At 36.5% G+C, this 24,367-nt stretch overlaps 2 protein-coding genes, 1 non-coding gene and 1 pseudogene across 4 annotated transcripts; 2 read left to right on the top strand and 2 right to left on the bottom strand.

Moving 5' to 3' along the window:
* Nucleotides 1-1,734: 1,734 nt before the first annotated feature.
* On the top strand, nt 1,735-3,657 carry Or4f56 (olfactory receptor family 4 subfamily F member 56). Of its 2 annotated transcripts, XM_017591958.1 has the most exons (2): nt 1,735-2,634; nt 3,637-3,657. In XM_017591958.1, exons 1-2 carry the CDS (start codon nt 1,735-1,737, stop codon nt 3,655-3,657), a joined length of 921 nt encoding a protein of 306 aa, XP_017447447.1. The 2 variants fall into 2 exon arrangements, with proteins under 2 accessions (XP_017447447.1, NP_001000607.1); NM_001000607.1 differs by lacking the exon at nt 3,637-3,657 and having other exon boundaries at nt 1,735-2,661.
* Nucleotides 3,658-7,370: 3,713 nt separating this feature from the next.
* Nucleotides 7,371-7,764, bottom strand: Cbx3-ps2 (chromobox 3, pseudogene 2; annotated as a pseudogene).
* Nucleotides 7,765-13,817: 6,053 nt separating this feature from the next.
* LOC120102063 (small nucleolar RNA SNORA17) lies at nt 13,818-13,945 on the bottom strand. Its single transcript, XR_005503095.1, has one exon. It is a non-coding gene; the product is annotated as a small nucleolar RNA SNORA17 (small nucleolar RNA).
* Nucleotides 13,946-23,139: 9,194 nt separating this feature from the next.
* Or4f7 (olfactory receptor family 4 subfamily F member 7) lies at nt 23,140-24,078 on the top strand. Its single transcript, NM_001000579.1, has one exon. It carries the CDS (start codon nt 23,140-23,142, stop codon nt 24,076-24,078), a length of 939 nt encoding a protein of 312 aa, NP_001000579.1.
* Nucleotides 24,079-24,367: the final 289 nt, after the last annotated feature.

Here is a 24,367-nt window from a genome sequence, read left to right as displayed (position 1 = left end):
GATTAGTTGTCTCAATAGTAAACACCACTTTTTGAGGGGAGGGGTTCTTTAATTCTTTCTTTTGCTCTATTCTACCCTTTTTCATAATTGATGGCTATCTCAGGCTCTGTGTTGCTTCCTAACGTGAACATTTCAGTTGCCCAAACACTTGCTGCTATTCTTAGATAGTATCCAGAAAAGAGAATTTATACATACCCACAAAATACACATTTGTTCTTTGTTGTCTGAAACCTTGGAGCCATTGCTGTATTGTTTTTGATGCATAGAAAAGTTATTTTGAGAGAATTTTTACTCTTAGAAAGACAACCTTATTTTTCTGTTATTTTGCTTTTGTTATACAGTTTTGATATTTTTTAAGTTGACAAATTTGTCCTTTGTTATAGAAAAGCCTGTGTGGTCCTGTTTAGCCATGGGATTTACAGTGTTTTTGATGGATAGAGTGCCTTTATTATGGTCTATTAGGGCTTGAATGATGTTTGATCCTGTTGTCACTTAGACCTCATCTACATGACCCTCATTTCCTGCACAGTTACCATCTTTAACCTCCTGATGGTTCTTTGGACATTGCAAATAAGTTCATACCTTAGAGTTCTTGCTCTTGCTGTTGTGTCTCTATGAAATATCTCCCCAAATAACTTAGTGATTTCTTTTATTTATAAACCATTTGTTTATTTTCTCATGTTCCTTTTTTATTTGAATGATGAACAAGAACTGTCATGAGTCTCATTTTAGCATCACATTCCCAATACTGCCCCACTGTTCCTTGCTTAAATTTCCTACATTTGAAAACCAGCATTTGAAATCTGGTCTTTTAAGTGTCTACTTTTAATTTTGTGTGTGTGTGTGTGTGTGTGTGTGTGTGTGTGTGTGTGTGAAAATATAAACCTAGGAGATTAAATAAATACTTTAAAAATACGTTTTGTTTTTGTCTCTATTTACTAGCATGTAAAATGTTTCTTTCTACATGATGAATGGAATAAATTCATAGATTTGAACTCTTTTAATTAAATCATTAATCGACTAAAAAAAATCTCTTTTTTTAAAAATCAACCAGCGATGTGGCCAGTTGGAGGGTGAACCAGGAGGGGAATAACATCTGGAGTATAAAATAAATAAATAAATAAATAAATAAATAAATAAATAAATAATCAAACGTCATGATTAAGGAAGTGTACCAGATATAAAATGAGTGAAGGTATGGGTTGGTCATGAGGAGGAGGTGACAGGTAAGTTGCCATTTGATTTAAATATGAAAGAATGAGTGATATCTTTGAAATTACAATACAGAGAAGGGTGATTTCTTGCTCAAGCAACAAAATCAGAGCTTCTTCTGTGCAAGAGCCATTGTCTGTCCTGTATATGTGTTAGCTAAGACCAGTTGTTCTGACTTGAGTGAGAGGGTGGTTCATATCCAATGCACTAACTCAGCACATCAGCCTCCATTGCTCTTGCTTTTGTGTTTGATCAGGTGTGACAGGTACACCAGTCGACTGGATTTCTTGCAATTGCTTGTGTTAGAGCTCTACAGCAACACTTCTTTCCAGCCATGCTTCGTCATTTGTAATAAAAACACTTGTGGACAACAAAATACCATTCAAATTTTATAAAATGCTCAGGTAATATTTGCCTTCCACAGTTAATTTACCTTTTCACAGTGATTATGAAAACGCTAGAATGTGAATATTCTTATTTTTCCCTTTAGGTAACATTGAAGCAAACCTCTGATTTGGGCCAATGTTTGGAGCAAACCATTCTGCAGTGTCTGAATTTGTGCTGTTGGGGCTTTCAAATTCCTGGGAGGCCCAGATTTTCCTTTTTTTCTTTTCTTGTCTGTTCTATGTGTCCAGTTTGACAGGGAACTTCATCATAGTTGTTACAGTCACCTCTGACCCGTACCTGCATTCACCCATGTACTTTCTACTGGCTAATCTCTCTGTTATTGATCTTATATTTTGTTCCATTGCAGCCCCCAAAATGATTTGTGATCTTTTCAGAAAGCAGAAAGTCATCTCTTTTGGAGGCTGTATCAGTCAGGTCTTCTTTAGTCATGCTGTTGGAGGCACTGAGATGGTACTGCTCATAGCCATGGCCTTTGACAGGTATGTGGCCATATGCAAACCTTTACATTATCTGAGCATCATGAGCCCACGAATGTGCCTATTAATATTAGTTGCTGCTTGGATCATTGGCCTCATCCATTCATCAACCCAGTTGGCTTTTGTTATAAACTTGCCATTCTGTGGCCCTAACATACTAGACAGCTTTTACTGTGACATACCACGACTCATCAAGCTTGCATGCACAGATACTTATAAACTGGAGTTCATGATTGCTGCCAATAGTGGGTTCATTTCCTTGATTGCATTCTTTTTACTCATCATCTCCTATGTCTTTCTCCTCAACACTGTCCAGAAGCAGTCCTCAGGATGTTCATCTAAGGCCCTTTCTACTCTTTTGGCTCATATTATAGTCGTAGTTTTGTTTTTTGGCCCATTGATTTTTTTCTATGTGTGGCCTGCTCCTTCAACACATGTAGATAAATTTCTAGCTATATTTGATGCAGTTTTGACCCCCTTTCTAAATCCAGTTATCTATACATTGAGGAACAGAGATATGAAGATTGCCATCAGGAAAGTGTTTTGTCAGCGCTTGGCTTTATAGAAAATCAATATAGCTGGCTTGGTTGAGATATAAAATTCTCAAGTGAGTACTGGAAATTCCTAACAGTCAATCCCCTTTTTGTGTTAGAGATCCTTTGAATACATTCAGGCAATCACCTCCTGTTAGGTGAGTATTTTGTTTCTACGAAATAATGAGTAATGTTTTCCATGAAGAAAAGAAGGTATTTCTATAAAACAAATAGGAATCAAATATTTTATTAACTTTTTGATCCTTAAATAACTCTGCCAACAATTACTTTTACATGTGTTTATAACAAAGGTGGTTTGGTTCTAACAATAATTGTACTGGCTTTAAGCTGTTCTACTATCATTGTGATTCTTCCTTTAATGTAAAGATATTAATTTTAAAACTAGGACAGGTAGACAATATGATAGTAAAGGTCAACTACTGAAAACAGTAACTATCTGAAATCTATAACTATCTATATTTTAATTGTTTATTATATTTATTTTAAAATTTTATTTTTAAATAAAATCCTCAACTCTTCAAATGCCCATCTTATTTCTCAAATTTATGGTCTTTTTTCTATATTATTGTTACACATATATTCTATATTATTGTTACACATATATTAATGAATGACATTTACATATAATGGGCTGAATCTATGTAGTATTTATCATTTGTATATGATTTTAGGGTGGTCACTTGGTATTGGATGGCAAGTTATTGTCCTCATTCTTATGGAAGACTGATCCTTCCTCATAAATCAATAATTGTGTTTGGTTTTATATTTAGGAATGTAGTCTTGTGAGATCTCTCTTATCCATGTTGGCATGTCAGTTGGTATTATCATTACTTAGGTCTTGTTTAGGCAATCATATGGTGGGGTTTGTGGATCCGGTTTCTTTGCCAAATATAGGAAACATATAGCAGTGGACTCCCTGCTCCTCACTTTCTTGCAATCATTCTGACACCACTTTATTGATGCTTCCTCAGCCTTAGGTGTAGGAGTTGTGTTGTAGATATCTCTAAGCATGGGTAGAACTATTTGTTACTTTTTCCTTTTGGCTATCTATATAGCACCTTCTGGCACAGAAACACCCCCCCCCATATAAAACGAGATGATTCTTTGTAATTTATACGAATGTCCTTAGTGTTATTTATTCCTTTTCCTTTTGCCCTCTCCAGTTAAAGAATCCTGTTTCCCCAATTTTCTGTTTATAGCATCTGTAGCCTATTATTACCTGTTCTTGAGGTCATACACAATGGTTTACTTAATATTGATTGAATTCCACATTAATTTCCCCCAGTTTCCCTTTATGATCTTGGCCTTATAAGTGAGCAGAAACAGACAACAACTTTTAAGATTTTTGATCATTTACTTGTTTTAAGTAACGTATCTTGATTTTATATAGGTTTCATAGGTTGGAATATATTTTATACATTACTTTCATTAAATAGATCAGATGTTTTTTGTTTTGCTTTTTTTAAAAGACCAATTTATTTGTTTATTTATATGAGTACACTGTAGTGATCTTCAGACACATCAGAAGAGGGCACCAGATCCCATTACAGATGGCTATGAGACACCATGTAGTTGCTGGGAATTGAACTCAGGACCTCTGGAAGAGCAGTCAGTGCTCCTAACCACTGAGCAATTTCTCCAGCCCAGATCAGATGTTCTAACAACAGAAACAGAGAAAATTTGAAAAAAATCACCAGATCCTACTACAAAAGCCTATACTCAACAAAACAGGAAAATCTGGATGAAATGGACAATTTTGTAGACAGATACCAGGTACCAAAGGTAAATCAGAATCAGATAAACTATCTAAACAACCCCATAACTCTTAAAGAAATAGAAGCAGTTATGAAAAGTCTCCCAACCAAAAAAAAGCCCAGGACCAGAAGGGTTTTGTGCTGAATTCTATCAGATTTTCATAGAAGGCCTCATACCAATACTATCAAAATTATTCCACAAAATAGAAACAGTAGGATCACTACCCAATTCCTTCAATGAAGCCACGGTTACTCTTATACCTAAACCACACAAGGACCCAACAAACAAAGAGAACTTCAGACCAATTTCCCTTATGAATATTGATGCAAAAATACTCAATAAAATTCTCAAAAACTAAATCCAATAACACATCAAAATGATCATCCACCACTATCAAATAGGCTTTATCCCAGGAATGGAAGGATAATTCAATATACAGACATCCATCAATGCAAACAAACTCAAAGAAAAAAAAACACATGATCATCTCATTAGATGCTGAGAAAGCATTTGACAAAAGTCAACACCATTTCATGTTAAAAGTCTTGGAAAGATCAGGAATTCAAGGCCCATAAATATACTAAAAGCAGTATACAACAAACCAGCCTTTTACTCTGAGTTAATGTCTGTCTCCTGTATGCAACAAGTGCTGGGCCTTTGTTAGGTATCCAGGCTATTAGTCTATGTCCTTTTATTGGGGAATCATGTCCATTGATGTTAAAAGATATTAAAGGAATAGTGATTGTTGTTTCCTGTTATTTTTGTTGTTAGTTTTTGTTTTGGAATTATGTTTGTATCTCTCTCTCTTCTTTTGTGTTTGTTGCAGGAAGATTACTTTCTTGCTTTTTCTAGGATGTAGCTTTCTTCCTTGTGTTGGAGTTTTCCATCTATTATCCTTTATAGGGCTAGGTTTGTAGAAAGATATTTTGTAAATTTGATTTTGTCATGGAATATTTTGGTTTATCCATCTATGGTAATTGGGAGTTTTGCTGGATACAGTGGCCTGGGCTGGCATTTGTGTTCTCTTAGGGTCTGTGGGACATCCTCCCAAGATCTTCTGTCTTTCAGAGTCTCTGTTGATAAGTCTGGTGTAGTTCTAATAGGTCTGCCCTTATATGTTACTTGACCTTTTTTCCCTTACTGCTTTTAATATTCGTTCTTTGTTTTGTGCATTTGGTGTTTTGACTACTTTGTGGTTGGTGGAATTTCTTTTCTGATACAATCTTTTGGAGTTCTGTAGGTTTCTTGTATTATTATGGGCATCTTTCTTTAGAATAGGGAAGTTTTCTTCTATAATTTGCTAATAATATAATATAATTCAATATATATATATATATATATATATATATATATATATATATATACCCTTTAAGCTGGGAATCTTAGCTCTCTTCTATACCTATTATCCTTTGGTTTGATCTTCTCTTTGTGTCAAGCATTTCCTGGATATTTTTGGTTAGGAGCTTTTTGCATTTTACATTATCTTTTATGGTTGTGTTGTTTTCTATGGTATCTTTTGCTCCTGAGATTCTCTCTTCTATCTCTTGTATTCTGTTGGTAATGCTTGCATCTATGTCTCCTGATCTCTTCCCTAGGTTTTCTATCTCCCTGGTTGTCTCCCTTTCTGATTTCTTTATTGTTTCTATTTCCATTTTTAAATCCTGGATTGTTTTGTTCAATTCCTTCACCTGTTTGGTTGTGCTTTTCTGTAATTCTTTAAGGGATTTTTGTGTTTCCTCCTTAAGGGCTTCTACTTGTTTGCCTGTGTTGTTCTGTATTTCTTTAAGGGAGTTATTTATGTCCTTCTTAAAATCCTCTATCATCATCATCATGGGATGTGATTTTTAAATCTAAATCTTGCTTCTCTGGTGTGTTTGAATATCCAGTATTTGCTTTGTTGGAAGAATTGTGGTCTAATAATGCCAAATAGTCTTGGTTTCTGTTGCTTAGGTTCCTGCACTTGCTTCTTTCCATCAGGTTGTCTCTGGTGTTGGCTTTTCTTGCTCTCCCCGACAGTGGCTTGTCTCTTCTGTAAGCCTGTCTTCCAGTACTCCTGTAGACCTGTTTTCTAACAGCCAGAGAGTTATTCCTGGTTTTGTGTGCCCTGAAGCTTTCAGGCCAGTAACTTGGAGCAGAATAGTTGGCTTTTCCACTTCTCTTAGGTGTGTCAGTGTCCTGGTGACTGGCTTTCAAGCTCTGGGCTCAAGCAAAAACCAGAAGTGTGATCTCAGGGAGGTCCTGTCCCTTACTGCTTCTAAGTTCCTATATCCAGAATGCACTAGGCAGGTTCCTCTTAGACCAGGAATGTGATCAAGTAGTTTTCTCCTCTGAGTCTCAGAATTGTCTGCACTTCTGAGGGTCCACTTCTATCTCCCATGGAATTTGGGTACAGAAAACTGTGGGAGCAGTTCAGATCTGGGTGCAGGCAGAAACCAGAAGTGTGCCTATGTGTGTCCTGAGGCCACTAGGTGGATGACTTGGAGCAGAAGAGTTGGTATTACCTCTGTTTTCAGGTGTGTTGGCGCTTCTGGTGATTGGTTTTCAGCTCTGTGCACAGGCAGAAACCAGAAGGGTCCTTCCCCTTACTGCTCTTAAGTTCCTGTGCCTAGAGGGCACAGATGGCACTAGGTGGGTTTCTCTTTGTTCAGGAATGGGAGCAGAAGTAGTTGTCTCCTCTAACCTCTCAGGATTGTGTACACTTCTGAGAATCTAGCTCTTTACCCCATGGGATTTGGTTACCTGTCAATACTTTCAAAACCAGCAAATCAAACTTGATTTTCATTAGAATGATATTTTTCCATGTTAGCAATTCAAAACTCAAGATCCAGATTTATATATATTATTGTGCTTCATCTCTTAAGGACAAGATGACAAGTTAGCCTTTCCTCATAGAAGGCAATGACACTCTGAGGACACTTCATATTCACCTCCTCTCTAGCACCAAGTCAGCCTCCTCTGAGTCCTTTCATTTCATGAGAAACATTAATTCTCTACTGCTCTCTGTGGCACCAATTATTCCTTCAGGATCAAGACTTCTGGAAAAGCCTCTTAGTTTATCAGCAGCGTCTCTTTTCTTCTTCGATTTGCTATCATCAGATTCACTGTCAGATAAGGATTTCCTTTTTGTACCATCCTTTACCAGATTTTCGAGAAGTAAGAAATACTTCAATTAATTCAGGACAATCTAAATTTTCTACTGGTTCCCAAGTATTATCAGCACCTGTGAACCCCTTCCACTTCAGGAAATGCTCCATCTTCCCACTCACTACACGATAGTCCAGTACTTTTTCTACCAAAAATTCTTCAGGCTCTGCCTCTTCAATTTTTTCACTCTTTCCATACCTTTTCTTTCTCCTTTTTTGCAATGGAGGCCATTTTTAAAATTTAATCAGAGACTTGAAGAATTCACAGCTTAGATGCTCGAGCCACGGATCCTGTAGAGTCTTCAGCCTGTGTGCTTCAGCTTTCTCCAGGACTTTTATCATGAAGGAGTACTGGATTTTGTCAAAGGTCTTTTCTGCATCTAATAAGATAATCATGTGACTTTTGTCTTTAGTCCTTTTATATAATGGATGACATTTACAAACTTAAATTTGTTAAACCTTCTTTGTATCTCTGGGATAATATCTACTTCATTATGATGGGGTATGATCTATTTGATGTGTTCTTGGATTCAGTTTGCAAGTATTTGATTAAGAATTTTTGCATTTATGTTCATAAGGAAGATGGGTTTTCAAAACTCAGTCTTCATGTGGTTTATGTATGGGGATAATTGTAGCCTCATAAAGCAATTGGGAATGTTTTTTATATTTCTATTTTGTGGAATAGCTCGAAGAATATTGGCATTAACTCTTCTTTGAAAGTCTGGTAAAATTCTGTGCTGAATCCATCTGGTCCTAGACTTGTTTTGATTGAAAGATTTCTATTTATTGTTTCTATTTAACAATGTGTTATAGTTCTGTTTAAATTGCTTATCTGATCTTGATTATCTGATTGTGGTCTTGAACTTAAGTGGTTGTATGTATATATAGAAATTTATTCATTTCTTTTAGGTTTTACAATTTGGAAAAGTACAGATTTTAAAAAAGTACTCCTTATCACCAGCCCAGCTACAAACTTACATTCTGGTATACCTGCAAAATATTCTAGAGTAATGGTGGCACAGAACTTGGACGAGTAGCCAACTAATGTCTGATCTGATCTAAAAACTACTCAATGAGAAGGAACCCGCATTCAATACTACTTCGGTAACCAGGAATCAAAGGCTAGCTAGACAAGAGATACAGTGTAAAACCAAACACTACCAGCTTATAAAGAATCAGATCAGTAAAATGATTCCTAATGATATGCTTCTATACTTATAGACTAGGGCCATATCTAGTGATCATCAAAAAGACTTCCCCTGGTAGCACACAGAAACAGATGCAGTGACCCACAGCTAGACATTATGCAAAGAAAGTGTAAATTAGGGGCTTCCATCAAACCTATTCCCACAGAGCTTAGGGAATCTCTTGGAAGATAGAGATGGAAAGATAGTAAGAGGCAGAGGGGATGATGGACACCAGGAAAACAAGGCCTTATGAATCAACTAAGCAAGGTGGATATAAGGTCATAAAGGCTGAAACAGCAAGCATAGCCCTATATGGGTCTATACCAGGTCCTCTGCATATGTGTTACAGCCATTAGCCTAGCATTTTCATGAGACTCCTGACTACGAGAATGAGTGGGTAGCCTATTCTTGTGGCTGCTCTTGGGACCTTACTGTTGGGTTGCCGTGTCTGTCTTTGATATGAAAGTTTTTGCTTCATCTTATTATATTTTATTTTGACATGTTTTGTTATTATTTCTTAGAAGTATGTTCTTTTCTAATGTAAGATTGAAAGGCAGTGTATCTAGAGGAGAGTGTAGGCATAATGCTTTTGTGAATTGTGTAAAGGTAATCCTTGTGTGATTCACACATTCATTTCTCTACCCTCATACCTTGTTTTAATCTGGACACAGAATTTTAATGTTTATGTCAAAAATTTACTGTCTTGAGTTTGTATGAACAATTCTTATCATTTACTCTTTGCCTTGTCGATAAATGCTGATCACTTAATGGTTGGGAAGAAGAGAGACTTCTCCAGTGAGAGGAAAGAGAGAGGGGGAGGACTTTCAGTTTGAGTCACAAGGGAGGAGTTTGGAGAGAGTCCATGGAAGCACAACTTAAACCCAAAGTGCCAGACCAATAACACAGTGCAGGTATGGGAATTTGACTGGGAGTTCTTAGCTGAGAGGGCTAATAGACCAATACTACCCAGGTATTACAGTGAAGATTTAAAATAATCTTGGTTTTTCAGTGTCATTATTTGGAACTAGTTAGGATAAAGTAATACAACTGCCAGATTAATTCAGTGTTCAAATTGTAATAAAACCTTTCATTTTACAGGGTAGAAGTTAGAAAGGAACTGGAGGGAGTGGAAGAAGAGGAACATATAATCAGGATATATTGTACAAGAAAGGAATCTATTTTCAATAAAAGAAAAGGAAAAAGAAAAAACCAAATAAAGTATTTACTAATAAATCACTGGATTTTTCTGTTGCTCTATCATCCTTTTTATATCTAATTTTATTAATTTGGATATTATTTCTTTGTCTTTTAGTTAATTTGGATAAAGGTTTATCAATATCATTGATTTTCTTAAAGAACTAACTTTACATTTCCTTGAGTATTTATATTTTTTGTTGTTTCTATTGTATTGATTTATGCCCTGAGTTTCATTATTTCTTACCATCTACTTTTGTTGGATGTTCTTCCTTCCTTTCTTCCTTCCTTCCTTCTTTCCTTCCTTCTTTCCTTCCTTCCTTCCTTCTTTCCTTCCTTCCTTTCTTCCTTCCTTTCTTCCTTCCTTCCTTCCTTCCTTCCTTCCTTCCTTCCTTCCTTCCTGTTTTCCTTCCTTTCATTTTTCTTTCCTTGTTGTTTTAAAGTTTTCAGATTTGCTGTCAAGATAACAATGTGAAATTGCTTTAATTTGTTCTCTTTTTATTAAAAATACACTGTTTTCTCATATGTTTCATATAATATTTTCCCTCCATCTACTTCTTGCAGGATCTTTTGAATGAGACTCATGGAAGCAGTGATCAATGCAATAGCAAGAGGAGTTTAACTCTGGCATGTTGGGGTCCTCCCTCTTCAAGGGGAGACCACCCCGAGCAGACTGACAGAGAGTTATATACCTTGCAAACAATTGGGGCAGAATTCAAACAATTGGTAACTAGGCATGGTATTCTTGATGGGGCAAAGTGACCTCCAAGCTGACTCATGATAAGTGGACTGTTATGGACTTTCTAGGAGGTATGGTTGGGAGTCAAGGAGGTTGTTTGGGAGTCACAGGTAGCTTTGTTTGACAGTTTGGTTTGCAGTTGCTCCAGGAACTGAATTAATTCTACTCCTACTGAAAGGGAGGGGTCTTTGTGCCTGGAGGTTTGCAGTGGAACTTTCCCACTGGCCTTAGACTGACCCCACCTCTGGCTCCTTCAGTTCCTCACAGTCTCCTCTCCCATCTGGGTCCATTGTCTTTCTGTCTCTCATTACAAAAAGGAGGCTTCTAGGAAGAAATAAAAAATAATAAAATAAAATTTAAAAATACAATAAAACCTTTGTCTTAGTTAAGGTTTTACTGCTGTTTGCAGACACCATGCACACCTGTCTCCTGGGATTAAAGGTATGTGAAGCTTTACTTTACCTAGAACTTGCTCTGTCCCAGGCTGGCATTGAACTTGGATTAAAGGTGTCCATGCTATGATCTAAATTTAGTTGGGTAGAATCTTACCCCCAAGTCCCACTTACTTAATCTGTTATCTCCTAGAACACAGGCTCCACTTCACTTCCTGGTGCCCCTTTAATACTCAAACCATGTATTTTATTTTTATTTTTTCCTTTCTAAGCTTACTATGTTTGTTCAAAATGTTCTTCATAACACTTAACCAGAGGACAAAGTCTCTGCTGGGTTTTTTTGAGACTTCCTTTGTCAACGCAACTAATCTGAATATCTTCACTTTAGCCTAAGGCAGACTCTTAAAACAAGGAAAAAAAATAGCCACATTCTTCATCAAAATACCATGAAGAGGTTTCTCCACTGAAACCTCTTGGGCCAGGTCAATACAATTTAAATCACTCTCAGTAGCAAAATCTTCCATATTCCTATTAGGATAGCCCATTAAGCTCCATTTAAAGCATTCCACTGCTTTCCAAATCCAAAGTTCCAAAATCTACTTTCTTCCAAACAAAAGCATGGTCAGGCCTATCACAGCAACACCACAGTCTCTGGTACAAACTTTCGTCTTACTTAGGGGTTTACTGCTGTTTACAGACACCATGACCAAGGCAAATATTATAAAGGAACACGTTTAAGTGGGGTTGGTTTACAGTTCAGAAGTTCAGTCCATCAACATCAAGTCAGCAACACGGCAACATTCAGGCAGATATAGTGCTGGAGGAGCTGAGAGTTCTACATCTTCATCTGAAAGTTGCTAGTGGCAGACCTACCACAGTGCCATACCTACTCCAACAGAGCCATACTTTCTAATAATGCCAATTCCTGGGTCAATCATAAACAAACCATCATACTATTATATCAAAGTTGGACATGGCAAAGTAACAGAAGGGAAAGGATTCAAAAGGAGGCACAAGAATCAGAGACTCACTTGTTCACACACTTATGAGACCTGTATTTTTTCCTTTTACTCCATCTCTACTCTTCTACCCCCTTATTCTCTTGATTAAAAAAAAACTTTTTATTGGTTCTTTGTGAATTTCACAGCATACTCTCTGTTCTCACTCATCTCCCCTTCTTCTCATACCTGCCCTCCACAGGAAAAAAAAATAAAAATTTTGTTGTGGAAGTTGTGGTGTGTCGCAGTGTGTCTCAGTGTACACTTTTGTCCACCCTTTGCTTGTAAATGTTCATTTCAATGACTTATTGGTACAAGGCATCTGGCTGGTTTATGCTATTCTACAGTTCTGGAACCTCACTGGGATTCCTTTCAGATATCCTGTTGTTGCCCCATGTCATGGAGAGTCTATAGTTTTGGATATATAGAACTGGCCCCTTCATGCATTCCAGGAGTTTATCCATGGAGTAGACTAATTCAAAGCTCTGTATCTAAACGTTAGAAGTATCTGAGCTGGTAAGTGTACTGGTGTTCCTGCCTTCATGCCCTCACCAGCAAAACCCCCAATCTCCCTAACACCTCCCACCCCAACTGGGGTCACCTCTGCAGTGCTGACTAGGTGAGGTGCAGGGTCGGCTCTCCAGCACGCTGCAACAGGTGATAGACAAGACCAGTTTTCCTGACCTGGTGATTCCAGGCCATCTCTTTGGCCTGCCAAGATGGTAAAGGGAAGGGGTGCGTCTCCCTTACCGTGTCACTATGATGCAGACAGGTGGTAGGGCCAGCTTTCCTATGCTCACACTCTGGGACTGGTTCCCCAGTCCCTTGCCACTAGAGTAAGCTCTACTGTGCTTTCCAGGCAAGGTGCTGCATCTGTCAAGGGGCAGGGACAGCTCTCCTGCTCTCATGACACTAGGGTCCGGGTCTCCCACCTGCCTGAAGTGGTGAGATACAAGGAGAGAGGAAGCTATCCCCTCTAATCCACGCCTTCTCACAGGAGATGAGTGTTAGGGCCAGATCTTCCATACTTGTATCTTCAGGGCTGCCTTACCTGCGACTTTGACAATGTGAAGGGGCCTGTTCTCCCGAGTACTGCAGCCGGCTATATGTGGGGTTAGCATTCTGCCCAGCTCTAAAACATCTACATGTCCTGATGTGGCAGACTAAGGTCATCTACCTTGTCTTCGGTGGTGACAGACCTGTGCTGCTCTGCTTTTGCTCCGTTAACCTTTACTACCCACTTTAATCCCTGTGGCAGAACAGTCCAGAACCCTACCATGTTCCCAGCTTGTATCACTAGCTACTCACATCAGGCTGTTACTCCCTACCCTCGATCTCCTCTCTGCCTCTCTGTATTTTGCTCACTTCCTTCTCTTTTTCTTCCATTACTCTAGCACTTACTTGTTCCACTTAGTGGTGCCTGGGGTCTAAGAGTGCATGGGATCATTTCAGTAATGGTCTCAGGAGTTCTATGCTCCAATTGTGCGTTGTGATACTACGCAGGAGTAATCTTGGATGTGTTTTCCCGGACCCCCTAGTCTGTGTGGGCCCAGTCTGGTGGTCATCACAGGCTTACTTGTCACCTGGTCTGGCGAAAGGACTCCTTTTGGGGGTCCTTTGTTTCAGATTCACTCCTGTGTGGGACCCAAGTAAGGTTTTTTTAGTCTCTCGCTTGCGATCCATACAGGTCAATCTGGTGCCGGACTTGTGGTTGTCTCACGCTTGCTTTTTTTTTTTTTTTTTTTCTTTTTCCCCCGGGAATGTTAGGCTACTTATCATATAGATGTTCATAGGTCAGAACAGTGAGCATAGACATACTCTCCTTTCTGCCACCTACTGCCACACATGTGACATAGCAACCACATCTACAATGTCTTTAGATACAGAACTCTTTGATTTTTGTTTTGCTTTGTTTTTGTTTTTCTGTAGGCACATAGGGCTCTGAATTTGCCTTGTGAAACAGCCTTCAATGTTTCCCATAGTTTTTGGTATGTTGCCTTTTCCTTTACATTCAAGTCTAAAATGCTTTTTATTTCTTTCATAATTCCTGTCTTGGCCTATTTTTATTCAGTAGTAAGTTGTGTATATCTCAGGAGTTTGTGTACTTACTGTTGGTCTTGATATACAGCTTTAATCTATGGTGGTTAGATAATATGCAGGGTCTTTTTCTCAACTTTATTTTATTCATTTGAGTCTTGAGTTTTGTCCAAATATGTGCTTTTGTATAAAGGTCCATGACCCTCTGAGAAGAAGGTACATTCTTTTGTGTTTAGGAAAGTGTTCTGTAAATACATTAGTTCTATTTGATTTGTGAAGTTATTTAGCTCCAGCATGTCTTTATTTTCTGTCTGGGTGATCTGTCTACTGGTGAGAGTAGGGTATTGAAATCTGCCATTATCTCTGTGCGAGGGTTAATAAATGATTTTTACAAAGGTGGGTGCTTGTCAACGTCTAGTGCGTTGGGGACCCTGGGTATGGTCGCACATCACCAGGACACACGGGATGCAGAGCAAAGGCAGAAGCAACTGCACACAGTTGCAAGCTTTCTTAATCCTCATGTAGATATGAATATGCATTATCTCAATTACCATTTTGGCAGGATACCATAAGGTCGTTATTCTCATGATACCAGGAACAACTGAGGCAAGACTAAACAGAGAAATATGACTAAACAAAGGTTTCTTCTCAAAATATTCACATGACAAATCACCCCTCTTCTTATTATCCAAATATACTCACCATTACCAAGAGAGCGTGAGTGAGAACTGCTTCCACAAAAACAGGACACAGCAGAACATAGTTTAAGGCCAAGTGAGAAAAACATTTTCTTCTCAAGGGTGGTATTTCAGCCCCTATTTGCACCTGTCACCAGTCCTTATTGTCCCTGCCTGGGAGCTGCATCTCTATGTCTCAACAGGTGCTCTTTTATTTCTTGCATAACTGTAATTTTAACCATTTCTTGGTAGAGTTTTACTGTGATGATATAGTAATCTTCCTTATCTATGATTAATTTTGATATGAAATCTATTTTGTCTCATGTGAAAATGGCTACATCTGGTTCTTGGGTCCATTTGTTTGCAATATCTTTTTTCAGCCTTTTAACCTGAGGTGATTTTGTCCTAGATGGTGAAGTGTGTTTCATGGGTATAGCAGAACAATAAATCCTTCTTTTGCATGTAATTTTATTTTTTTATTTTTTAAATTTTATTTTTCTTGGATATTTTATGTATTTACATTTCAAATGTTATCCCTTTATCCCCCTCTCCCATAGCACCTCCCCCATCCCCCTGCTTCTATGAGGATGCCTCCACTCCCAAGGGGTTTGCAATGCCATAGGAAGAATAACAGTATCAACCAACTGGACCCCAATAGAGCTCCCAGGAACTAAACCAAAGTACACATGGAGGGACCCATGACTCCAGCCACATATGTAGCAGAGGATGGCATTGTCCAGCATCAATAGGAGAAAATGCCCTTGGTCTTGAAGGCTCATTTCCTCAATGTAGGGGAATGCCAGGGAAACCTATTTTCTAATCCTATCTTTTTATTTGGTAATTAAGAATTTTAAAGCTGAGAATTATCAATGAGCAGTGTTCATTGATTCCTTATAATTTGTTGATATGGTATTAGTTCCTCTCACCTTTTTAATTAACTGGTCTGGTTGTTTCTTGAGTATAGTTAACCTTTTAAAGTTGAAGTTTCCTTTCTAGAGCTTTCTGTAAAGCTGGAATTATAGATAAATAATGCTTAATTTTTTATTGTGGAATATTTTGTTTTCTGCATCTGTTGTGATTGAAAGGTTTTTTGGATGTAATAGTTCGTGCTGACATTCAGACTTTTAGAGTCTTCATTGAGATGTCAGGTATTACTCTAACATGCTTGTTTTTACATGTTACTTGTTCTATTCTCTTATTGCTTTTTATATTCTTCCTTTGTTCTGTATGTTTAGTATTTTTATTATTATATACCAGAGGGAATTTATTTTCTAGTCCAGTCTATTTGATTTTCTGTATGTTATTATACCTTGAGAAGCACATCATCTTTTAGGTTAAGGAAAATAACTTCCAAACTGTTGTTGAAAATATTTTTGTGCCATTGACCTGGTTTTCTTTTTTTTTCTTAATTTCTATTAGTTAAAGAATTTGTATATTCACAATGTCCTAGTTTTCCTAGATGTGTTATGCCTAGATTGTGTTTTTTATATTTAACATTTTCTTTGATTTAGGTATAAATGTCTTGTATCTTTTCTTCAATACCCGAGATTCTGTCTTTATGTCTTGTAGCCAGTTGATGAGGATTACCCCTGAGGTTTTTATTTGACTTCCTAAATATTACATTTCCAATGTTAGCTCAGTTTTCATTTTCTTTATTGATTATATTTATAGTTTTATGTCTTGAACAATTTTTATCATTTAATTTCATTGTTTTCACATACTTTATTAAATGGATTTATTAAGTGTTTTTATGGTCCATGAACACATTCATAATAGCTATTCTGAAGTCCTTGTCTTGAGCTTCAGCTATATTGCATGTCTCAGGGTCTACTGTAGTAGGGTTGTTAGGCTCTAGTGAAGATACAGTGTTGTGTGTTAATGATTGTGCTTTTTGAAATTGTGTCTAAGCATCTTGGTTTGGAATGATAGGTGTTGATATCTGTTCTGGTTTTTCTTGGGTGGGTATTCCATTCCTTGCTTCTGTTCCTCTCTCTGGAACTTAGGAAAGTGTGGTGGCTGTGGGTTGTCATATAAGGAGTGCTACTGAGTCCCTCACAGGTGTAGCCAAGGCTCACTAAACATCATGAAAGTGAAAGCAGATCAAACATAAGAAATGGAGTATGGGGAGGAGTGCAATGGACATACCTTTCACACTAATGAACTCAAAGAATCTATGATTACCTGCTTTGAATCTACATAAGATGAAGTTTTTCAAAATTCTAGTCAGGAGGGAGAAGGTGCTCACAAGTCTCTACCTTTAGCTAGGGAACTGTGGCAGGTGATGGCTGCTGGGGAAGGGAGAGTTACTCTTTGACACTGTGACCATGGATAGTTTGCCCGTGCTCCAAAGTATGACCTCACACCTTTGTACATATAAGCAGAATTAAGTAGATTCATTGGTTAATTGATCAAAAGAAAAATAACTTAAAATTGGGAGAGGCACAAGTTAAAGTGATCCTTGAATGAGTTGAAAATTGGAAATTATGGTTGGATATATTGCATTGCATATACATATAAAATCTCAAAGAATAGAAAAGGAAAATTTGTAACAAATGCAATAATATTCAAAATATTTAAATTGCGAAATGTCTCCTCATAATGGTCTTATGAATCTATTTCCCTCTATTAACAACACCTCTACTAGGCTACCATGGGAAAAACAAAATTTCCCATGGGATATTCTTCAGGCCAAGTTATTTCAGTCTTCCAGAAAATCCCAGATCTCTGCAGCACTATGTGGTCACTTCCTCTGAGAGCTACCGTTAGCTTCTATACTAACAAATGTAAGGCTATTTTTTCCCTACATTATCCTCAGAGTATAGTTGATGTTTTGAGAATGATTGCATCTCAATCTGTAATGAAATTGTTTTTGTTCCTTTGAACAAAAGGTAGGTTAAGGGGGAATAGTTACAGTATCAGAGAATACAAGTTTCTCTGTTTTAAGGATGGAGAGGTTTTTTTTTCTTCTTTTTTTCAGTTGTATGATGAAAATTTTCTGTTCAGGTATTCACTGTTTTTCCTGTTAAATTGAGGCAGTTACCTTTCCCCCCTTATACCACACTGATTAGCAGATCATGTATCTTGAATATTGTCCTCATTAATTATTATCTCCTATGTTATTACCTTGAATTTATTTATTAATGTTCTTTGTCTTCTTATAGACTAACCCCAGGCAACACTATTCGACTGTCATTTTATTTTCCATTCTTCTAAATAATTCTATCCCTACTTCAACCTGTATTCTTTGCCATGATCCCAGAGTTCCTCAAAGTGGCCTGCCATTATGATATAAATCATTCGCTTGAAATCATGTCTCAAGTTTTATCTTTAAATATTTTAATTGGTTAAAGTGTCATTCAATGCCACATTTTCAACATTTCGTTATCTGATCATCTTGCTGCAGGTATCTCCTTTTATGTAATTTAGGCATTATATAGTCTATGGTGCTTCTGTAATACTTTCTATACTATTCCTCTTTGTATTAATGTTAATAGCAACTGTTTTTAATCATTTAATACAAAGTACATTCTCAGTAGATACACTTTAATTAATAAACTAATTTAAGAAAATGTTACGCTGAATAAAAACAAAGGGAACTATGTTTACACTGACTTCTGTATCCATTACTGATTATTATATTTGCCTGATTTGTGCATATGGGTGCTCTTATTTGTATGCGACTATGTCTAAAAAATAGTAAGTGGCAGATGAGTATAAGATACCTATGCTGTATATATTTCTGAAAAATTTCATCAATATGTTCCCATGCTTAGAGAGGAAGTGGAGAGTAAATTGAAATAGTCTGGGTAGATTTCAAAGCCCATGTCACTCATCACTCTACTGTACCACACTAAAATGAATACTCTAAAATTTCTCTTGTTAGAGATGTTCATGAAGAGAGGTAAAAATTTTGGAGGGGTTTCTGGATATTTAAAATTTGCACATACTGGGTCAATATGTGTGCTATGCTATTACAGGATCACATGCTCAGTACACACTATGGACCTTCAAATGAGTATGACAATTATAATTGGTCATTCACATGTCTATTATACAAAGAGCAAATTTTATAGCCACTATCATATTGGCAGTTAGACACATTGTGAGTCTAATTGAGCAAGTATTAGAAAAGGTGGTCTTTTTCTTCCTTAATCTCAGAGCCAGGAGTAGTTCTAGATAATTTAATTGGAAATTGAAATTGGATTTTATGATCATACTCATTTCTATCTGAACTTCTGGCTTTCCCCTTTGTCTGGTTATACCCACCCACTCTCATAATCACTTTCATTAGTTTTTATGACTGTTTTCCTTCCATTTTCTACCTTATTCCTCATTTCTTTCTACTGCTCAGATTGTTATTTAAATATTAAAAATCGAGTGTTACTGTGTACCTACCTAAGAGCCCATGCAAAATGTGTTCTATTGTTTTGTACAGAAACCGATGCTCAAGAATATACTACTAGTTCTGATTAGTATCAATTTTGATAAGAGAAAAAATTTGCTTATAGATCCTATTTGAAGACATGGCAGGAAGAAAATGAGGTAGTGTTAGCAGTGTTTTACTCTAGTATTATTTACTGACTTTCATGCCCATTGTGAACCATGGGCAATAGAAATGAAAAGGTAGATTATCAAGCAAAGGATCTGCATATTGTTGACCAAGGTGCTTTTATTTTATTATCATTCATTTCCACAATCGTCCAAATTCTCCATAAATGTATTTTTTAGATAACATGAGTGGTTTATTTCAAACTGTTATATTTATTCTATATTCTCTGTGCATCATGCATTGTCTATTGTTTTATATTACTGATACTATCTGTGAAATTTATGCTTTTCTAACAGGTCCACTGAGCTTGGAATGTACAGATTGTAGACAAAATCCTGACTTTTATCACATGGTATGGTGAAGAAAAGCATTGTGAATTTTCATTACTTTTTGTCAGCATTTATTAATTTTACAAAATGATTTACTATGACATTTAATTTATTATCATAATGTATGTTCACTCTATTTACCTCCCTCCTACACTTTATTAAGATTTCCCCATTGATATAGTCTTCTTCTACACCCTTAAGTTCTTCTTTAGCTTTACATCTAGCTGAAAACATGATAGAAACTGTACAATGTTTCTCCTTCTATGTCTGGGTTATTTTACTCACAAAGATCATGTTTCATCAATTTTATTGAAATAAATAAAAAATTGTTTTATGAATGAGTAAAAGTCAGCTGTGTATACCTTACACATTCTATTTATCCATTAATTTGCTGTACCTAACCCAGCTCCTTGAGTGGTTATTGTGAATAGCGACACAATGCACATGAACATTTAAGTCTTGTTGTAGCACGGTGATATTTTCCCCTGTGGGTATATGACTAACAATGATATTGCTGGAGTTTATGGAAGGTATAGACTAACATTGTGAGGAGCTTGCATACTTATTTACGCAGTGTCTCAACTAATTTTGTACAGTAGTGACTAAAAGTTCCTCTCCCCATGCATTTTATCAGCATTTATTTTGTTTATTTTCCTTATGATAGCAATTTTGGTTGTGGTGCAATAACATTTCAATGTAGTTTTGATTTACATACCAATGAGGATCATGGATGTTAAGCATTTTGTGAAGATTAAAAATATGGGGGCATACTAGATGTTCCAATAATAAATATTCCTTAAATTAAAAAAATACTGAGTTTTTTCAAATTATCACTAAATAAGTGAAAATGATATGTAACAATAGCAAATATTTTCAAAGTTTTATTCATAGCTATTAGACTTTATAGTTTGCTTAATTATTTTGCAAACAATTTATTGCAAATAACAGAAATATGGGTAAATATATATATATATATATATGTATATATAAATTCTTAGTTTTAAAACAGAAGTCACATTTAAAATTTTGGTTCTTTTTTCCTTAGGTAATTTTCTACAGTATATTTAATTTATAGATCAAGAATCCAGAGTCCTGGGCTCTGCTTCCTAGTTCTGCTAATAGTGTGAATATTCAGTTTATACTCTTGAGTCCCACATATTTCCTCACTTACTAATAGTAAATGCATAGTGAAAGAGTTCTAGGTGTTTCCTAGGTGATTATATTTTCTGACTCAAAGCCTTGATTTCTTTTTATCAGTAGAACATCCCTAGCCCTCTCCTCAGTGCATCAGTTGTTCATATGTTTCTGTCCATATTTCCTTCTTAACAGACTCTTCATTCTGTTTATTCTTCCCATACAGGGGAGCATAGGGAATTCCCTTCTCCAAAGTCTCAAATTCTGTTAGAATGAAAAAGCAGAAAATGTCTTTTTGTAAAGTATGGACTGTGGTTCAGGAGATGACAGCAAAGCCATTTGACTTAATTGAGTGTGCAACACTTGACCGACAGGTCATAAACTCGACAAGACCAGGACATGGTGAAAGCTTCTGGCATGCTTGAGGCAAAGAGGTAAATTAAGAAGGTATCTTCGGGGGCTGGGGATTTAGCTCAGTGGTAGAGCGCTTACCTAGGAAGCGCAAGGCCCTGGGTTCGGTCCTCAGCTCCGAAAAAAAGAACCAAAAAAAAAAAAAAAAAAAAAAAAAAAAGAAGGTATCATCGGTTTCTGAAGCTGTGTCTACAATTGAAGGGAGTCAGAAAACTGATTCTCCATCTCGGTGTCTTCTAAGGCAATACAATTTTTAGATCCCAAACCCACTATGAACTAATTTCAATTCCCATAACTTTCTTAATTTCCTCAAATTCATACACACTCAGATTAAAATGTGTCAGTTGCCATTCAATACTGGATTTAGTTATATATGATCAAAGCAAAGTAAAGCATCTCTAGTCCTATCATTGATTACTCACTAGTTTGACTTTTTAATTTGAAAATGAGTTAAAAATTTGAAGCTTTGAACATATGATATACCTCCATCCTGTCACATATAGCAGAGATGTTGTTATAACATACCAGACCAGTGAGCATAAAATCAAAATCTAAAGAGAGAAAAAAACTAAAGCAACAAATAAACAAAACCAACCAACCACCAAACACATAAGGAAAGAATGGTAAACATAGGAAAATGATGAGAAAAGATTAACATTTCCTCTCTTACAAGAACAGCTATGAGTGTGTTAGGAAAAGGGTATACTTAATGGGATTGCACATGTATTTGTCATCCAAGGTAACCAAATAGGCATGCATATTAGGGGAAGAGATTGTGAAAAATTAAATATCTGTATTTCTTTGGCCCAGAGAAAAACCTTGCAGGACCAGAAAATAGGTACCAGATCAATCCTCATAGTTCTATGGCCCACAGAGGCTGGCTATAATCTGTGTGGAACTTGGAAGCAGAAGAGAAAAAGTTTCAATAGACCAGTTTGAAGTAGATTATGGTAAGAGAGACAAAACAGCTACAGAGAGCAAGGTCCCATGTGAATCCAATTGTAGTCAACATATGAAGTTGTTAGATTAACAGACACAGAAAGTAGAATGTTTACTGGGAAACAGTCAAGGTCTTAGGAGTTAAGCTTTAGAGTTGCTTCATAGGCATAACATTTCAAAGTTATGATGAAGTTTGGAATGTTTATTTCACAATAATATATTTTACATTACCAAACTATACGTGCAAACTGGCAAGGATGGCAATTTTATGTCCTATTTTAAAAATCACATTTAAAAAAGAGATGACTTACAAGAGTTGGGAGCCTAGTCAACATGACAAAGAATGTACATTCTGCCTTTAATAAAGTCATTACTCTTCATATGCTAAATTAGTTTCATTTATTTAATGTCAAAGAATATCTTATGATTTACCTATGCCATTTAAATTCAATTCCAGCTAAATTATTACATAGTTGTCACTTTTGAATAGAAATTCAACAATTAATTTTTAGTTTATGTTTCCCTTTAACAGTCTTTGTATGACTTTTATGCGAAGTATGAAAATTGTAATAAAGTGAAGAAATGATTTAGTATTTCATGGACATATCTAACATTGGTCTTCTTTACCTTTGGTCAAAATTATATTTCCCATGCATTCTTTTTGTTTTTGTAAGCAAGCATAATTACTTGCTTGCATATTCTCTTTATTGGTGTAGATATCCGTGAAAATTTTAGTTTTGTGTAATTTCCTCCTTAATTTTAGGTTGTTAGATGTTTCATTGGTAGTTTTTAATTAAATTTTAATTATGCTTTTATTATAGTATTATTGTAACCTCATTATTATTTAGTGTCATTATAATTCAGTCTGTGATTAATTTTATAATTAAGTGGGTTTGTTTATAATATGAACAGAAATAATCAAATTACTATCATTGCTAACAATTATACTTTCTTATCATTTTCTTAGTTCTCATAAGGGTATCTGTTACCCAGTTAACTGAATCGATGGATAGGAAGAATCACACAGTCGTGTCTGAATTTGTGTTTCTTGGACTCACCCACTCATGGGAGATTCAACTCTTCCTTCTTGTGGTCTCTTCTGTGCTCTACATATTAAGCATGAGTGGAAACATCCTCATTGTATTTTCTGTGACCATTGACCCTCACTTACATTCTCCTATGTACTTCCTACTAGCAGGTCTCTCCTTCATTGATTTGGCAGCATGTTCTGTCACTTCCCCCAAGATGGTGTATGACTTGTTTAGAAAGCACAAAGTCATCTCCTTTGGAGGCTGTATCACTCAGATCTTCTTCATTCATTTAGTTGGTGGAGTGGAGATGGTGCTACTTGTGGCCATGGCATTTGACAGATATGTGGCCATTTGTAAGCCTCTGCACTACCTTACCATCATGAGCCCAAGAGTGTGTACTTTGTTTCTGGCTGCTGCTTGGGGCCTAGGCACTAGCCACTCACTGTTCCAGCTGGCTTTCCTTATTGACTTACCCTTCTGTGGTCCAAATGTCCTGGACAGCTTTTACTGTGACCTTCCTAGACTTCTCAGATTGGTCTGTAAAGACACCTACAAGTTGCAGTTCATGGTCACCATCAACAGTGGGTTCATCTGTGTTGGCTCTTTCTTGTTGCTTCTCATCTCCTACATCTTCATCCTGTTCAGTGTCTGGAAACATTCATCAGGTGGTTCATCCAAAGCCCTTTCTACTCTCTCAGCTCACATCACAGTGGTGTTTCTTTTCTTTGGTCCCCCTCTGTTTGTATATACATGGCCCCATCCTCATTCCCAGATAGACAAATTTCTTGCTCTTTTTGACGCAGTTCTTACTCCTTTTCTGAACCCAGTCATCTATACATTCAGAAATAAAGAGATGAAGGTAGCAATAAAGAGAGTTTTCAAAGCATTATTAACTTTTAGAAACATTTCATAAATAGTATAATATCTTTATTTGAATAACAATATGTGTTGTATGAGGCATTTTTGAAATGGAATCAGTGGTGTGAATAATTAGTGAGTCTTTCATCCTTTTTAACTGAAGTGAAAACTTAAGATTTCTGGTATTTTGCTGGTGGAGTCTTCTCCTGAAGTGGACACAAATGAAAGGATGTTTCCCTAAAGCAACCTCATGAAAGGATGCATGATAAAGGATTCTTCATTAAAGACAGGCGTGTATTCTTTTGCCTTACATTCACTGTTGAGTTCCATTTGTTGTGACTCCA

The sequence above is a fragment of the Rattus norvegicus genome, chromosome 3 (assembly GCF_036323735.1).
Source record: "Rattus norvegicus strain BN/NHsdMcwi chromosome 3, GRCr8, whole genome shotgun sequence".
In the NCBI taxonomy this organism is placed as follows: domain Eukaryota; kingdom Metazoa; phylum Chordata; class Mammalia; order Rodentia; family Muridae; genus Rattus; species Rattus norvegicus.
This window is presented reverse-complemented; position numbering and strand designations above follow the sequence as displayed.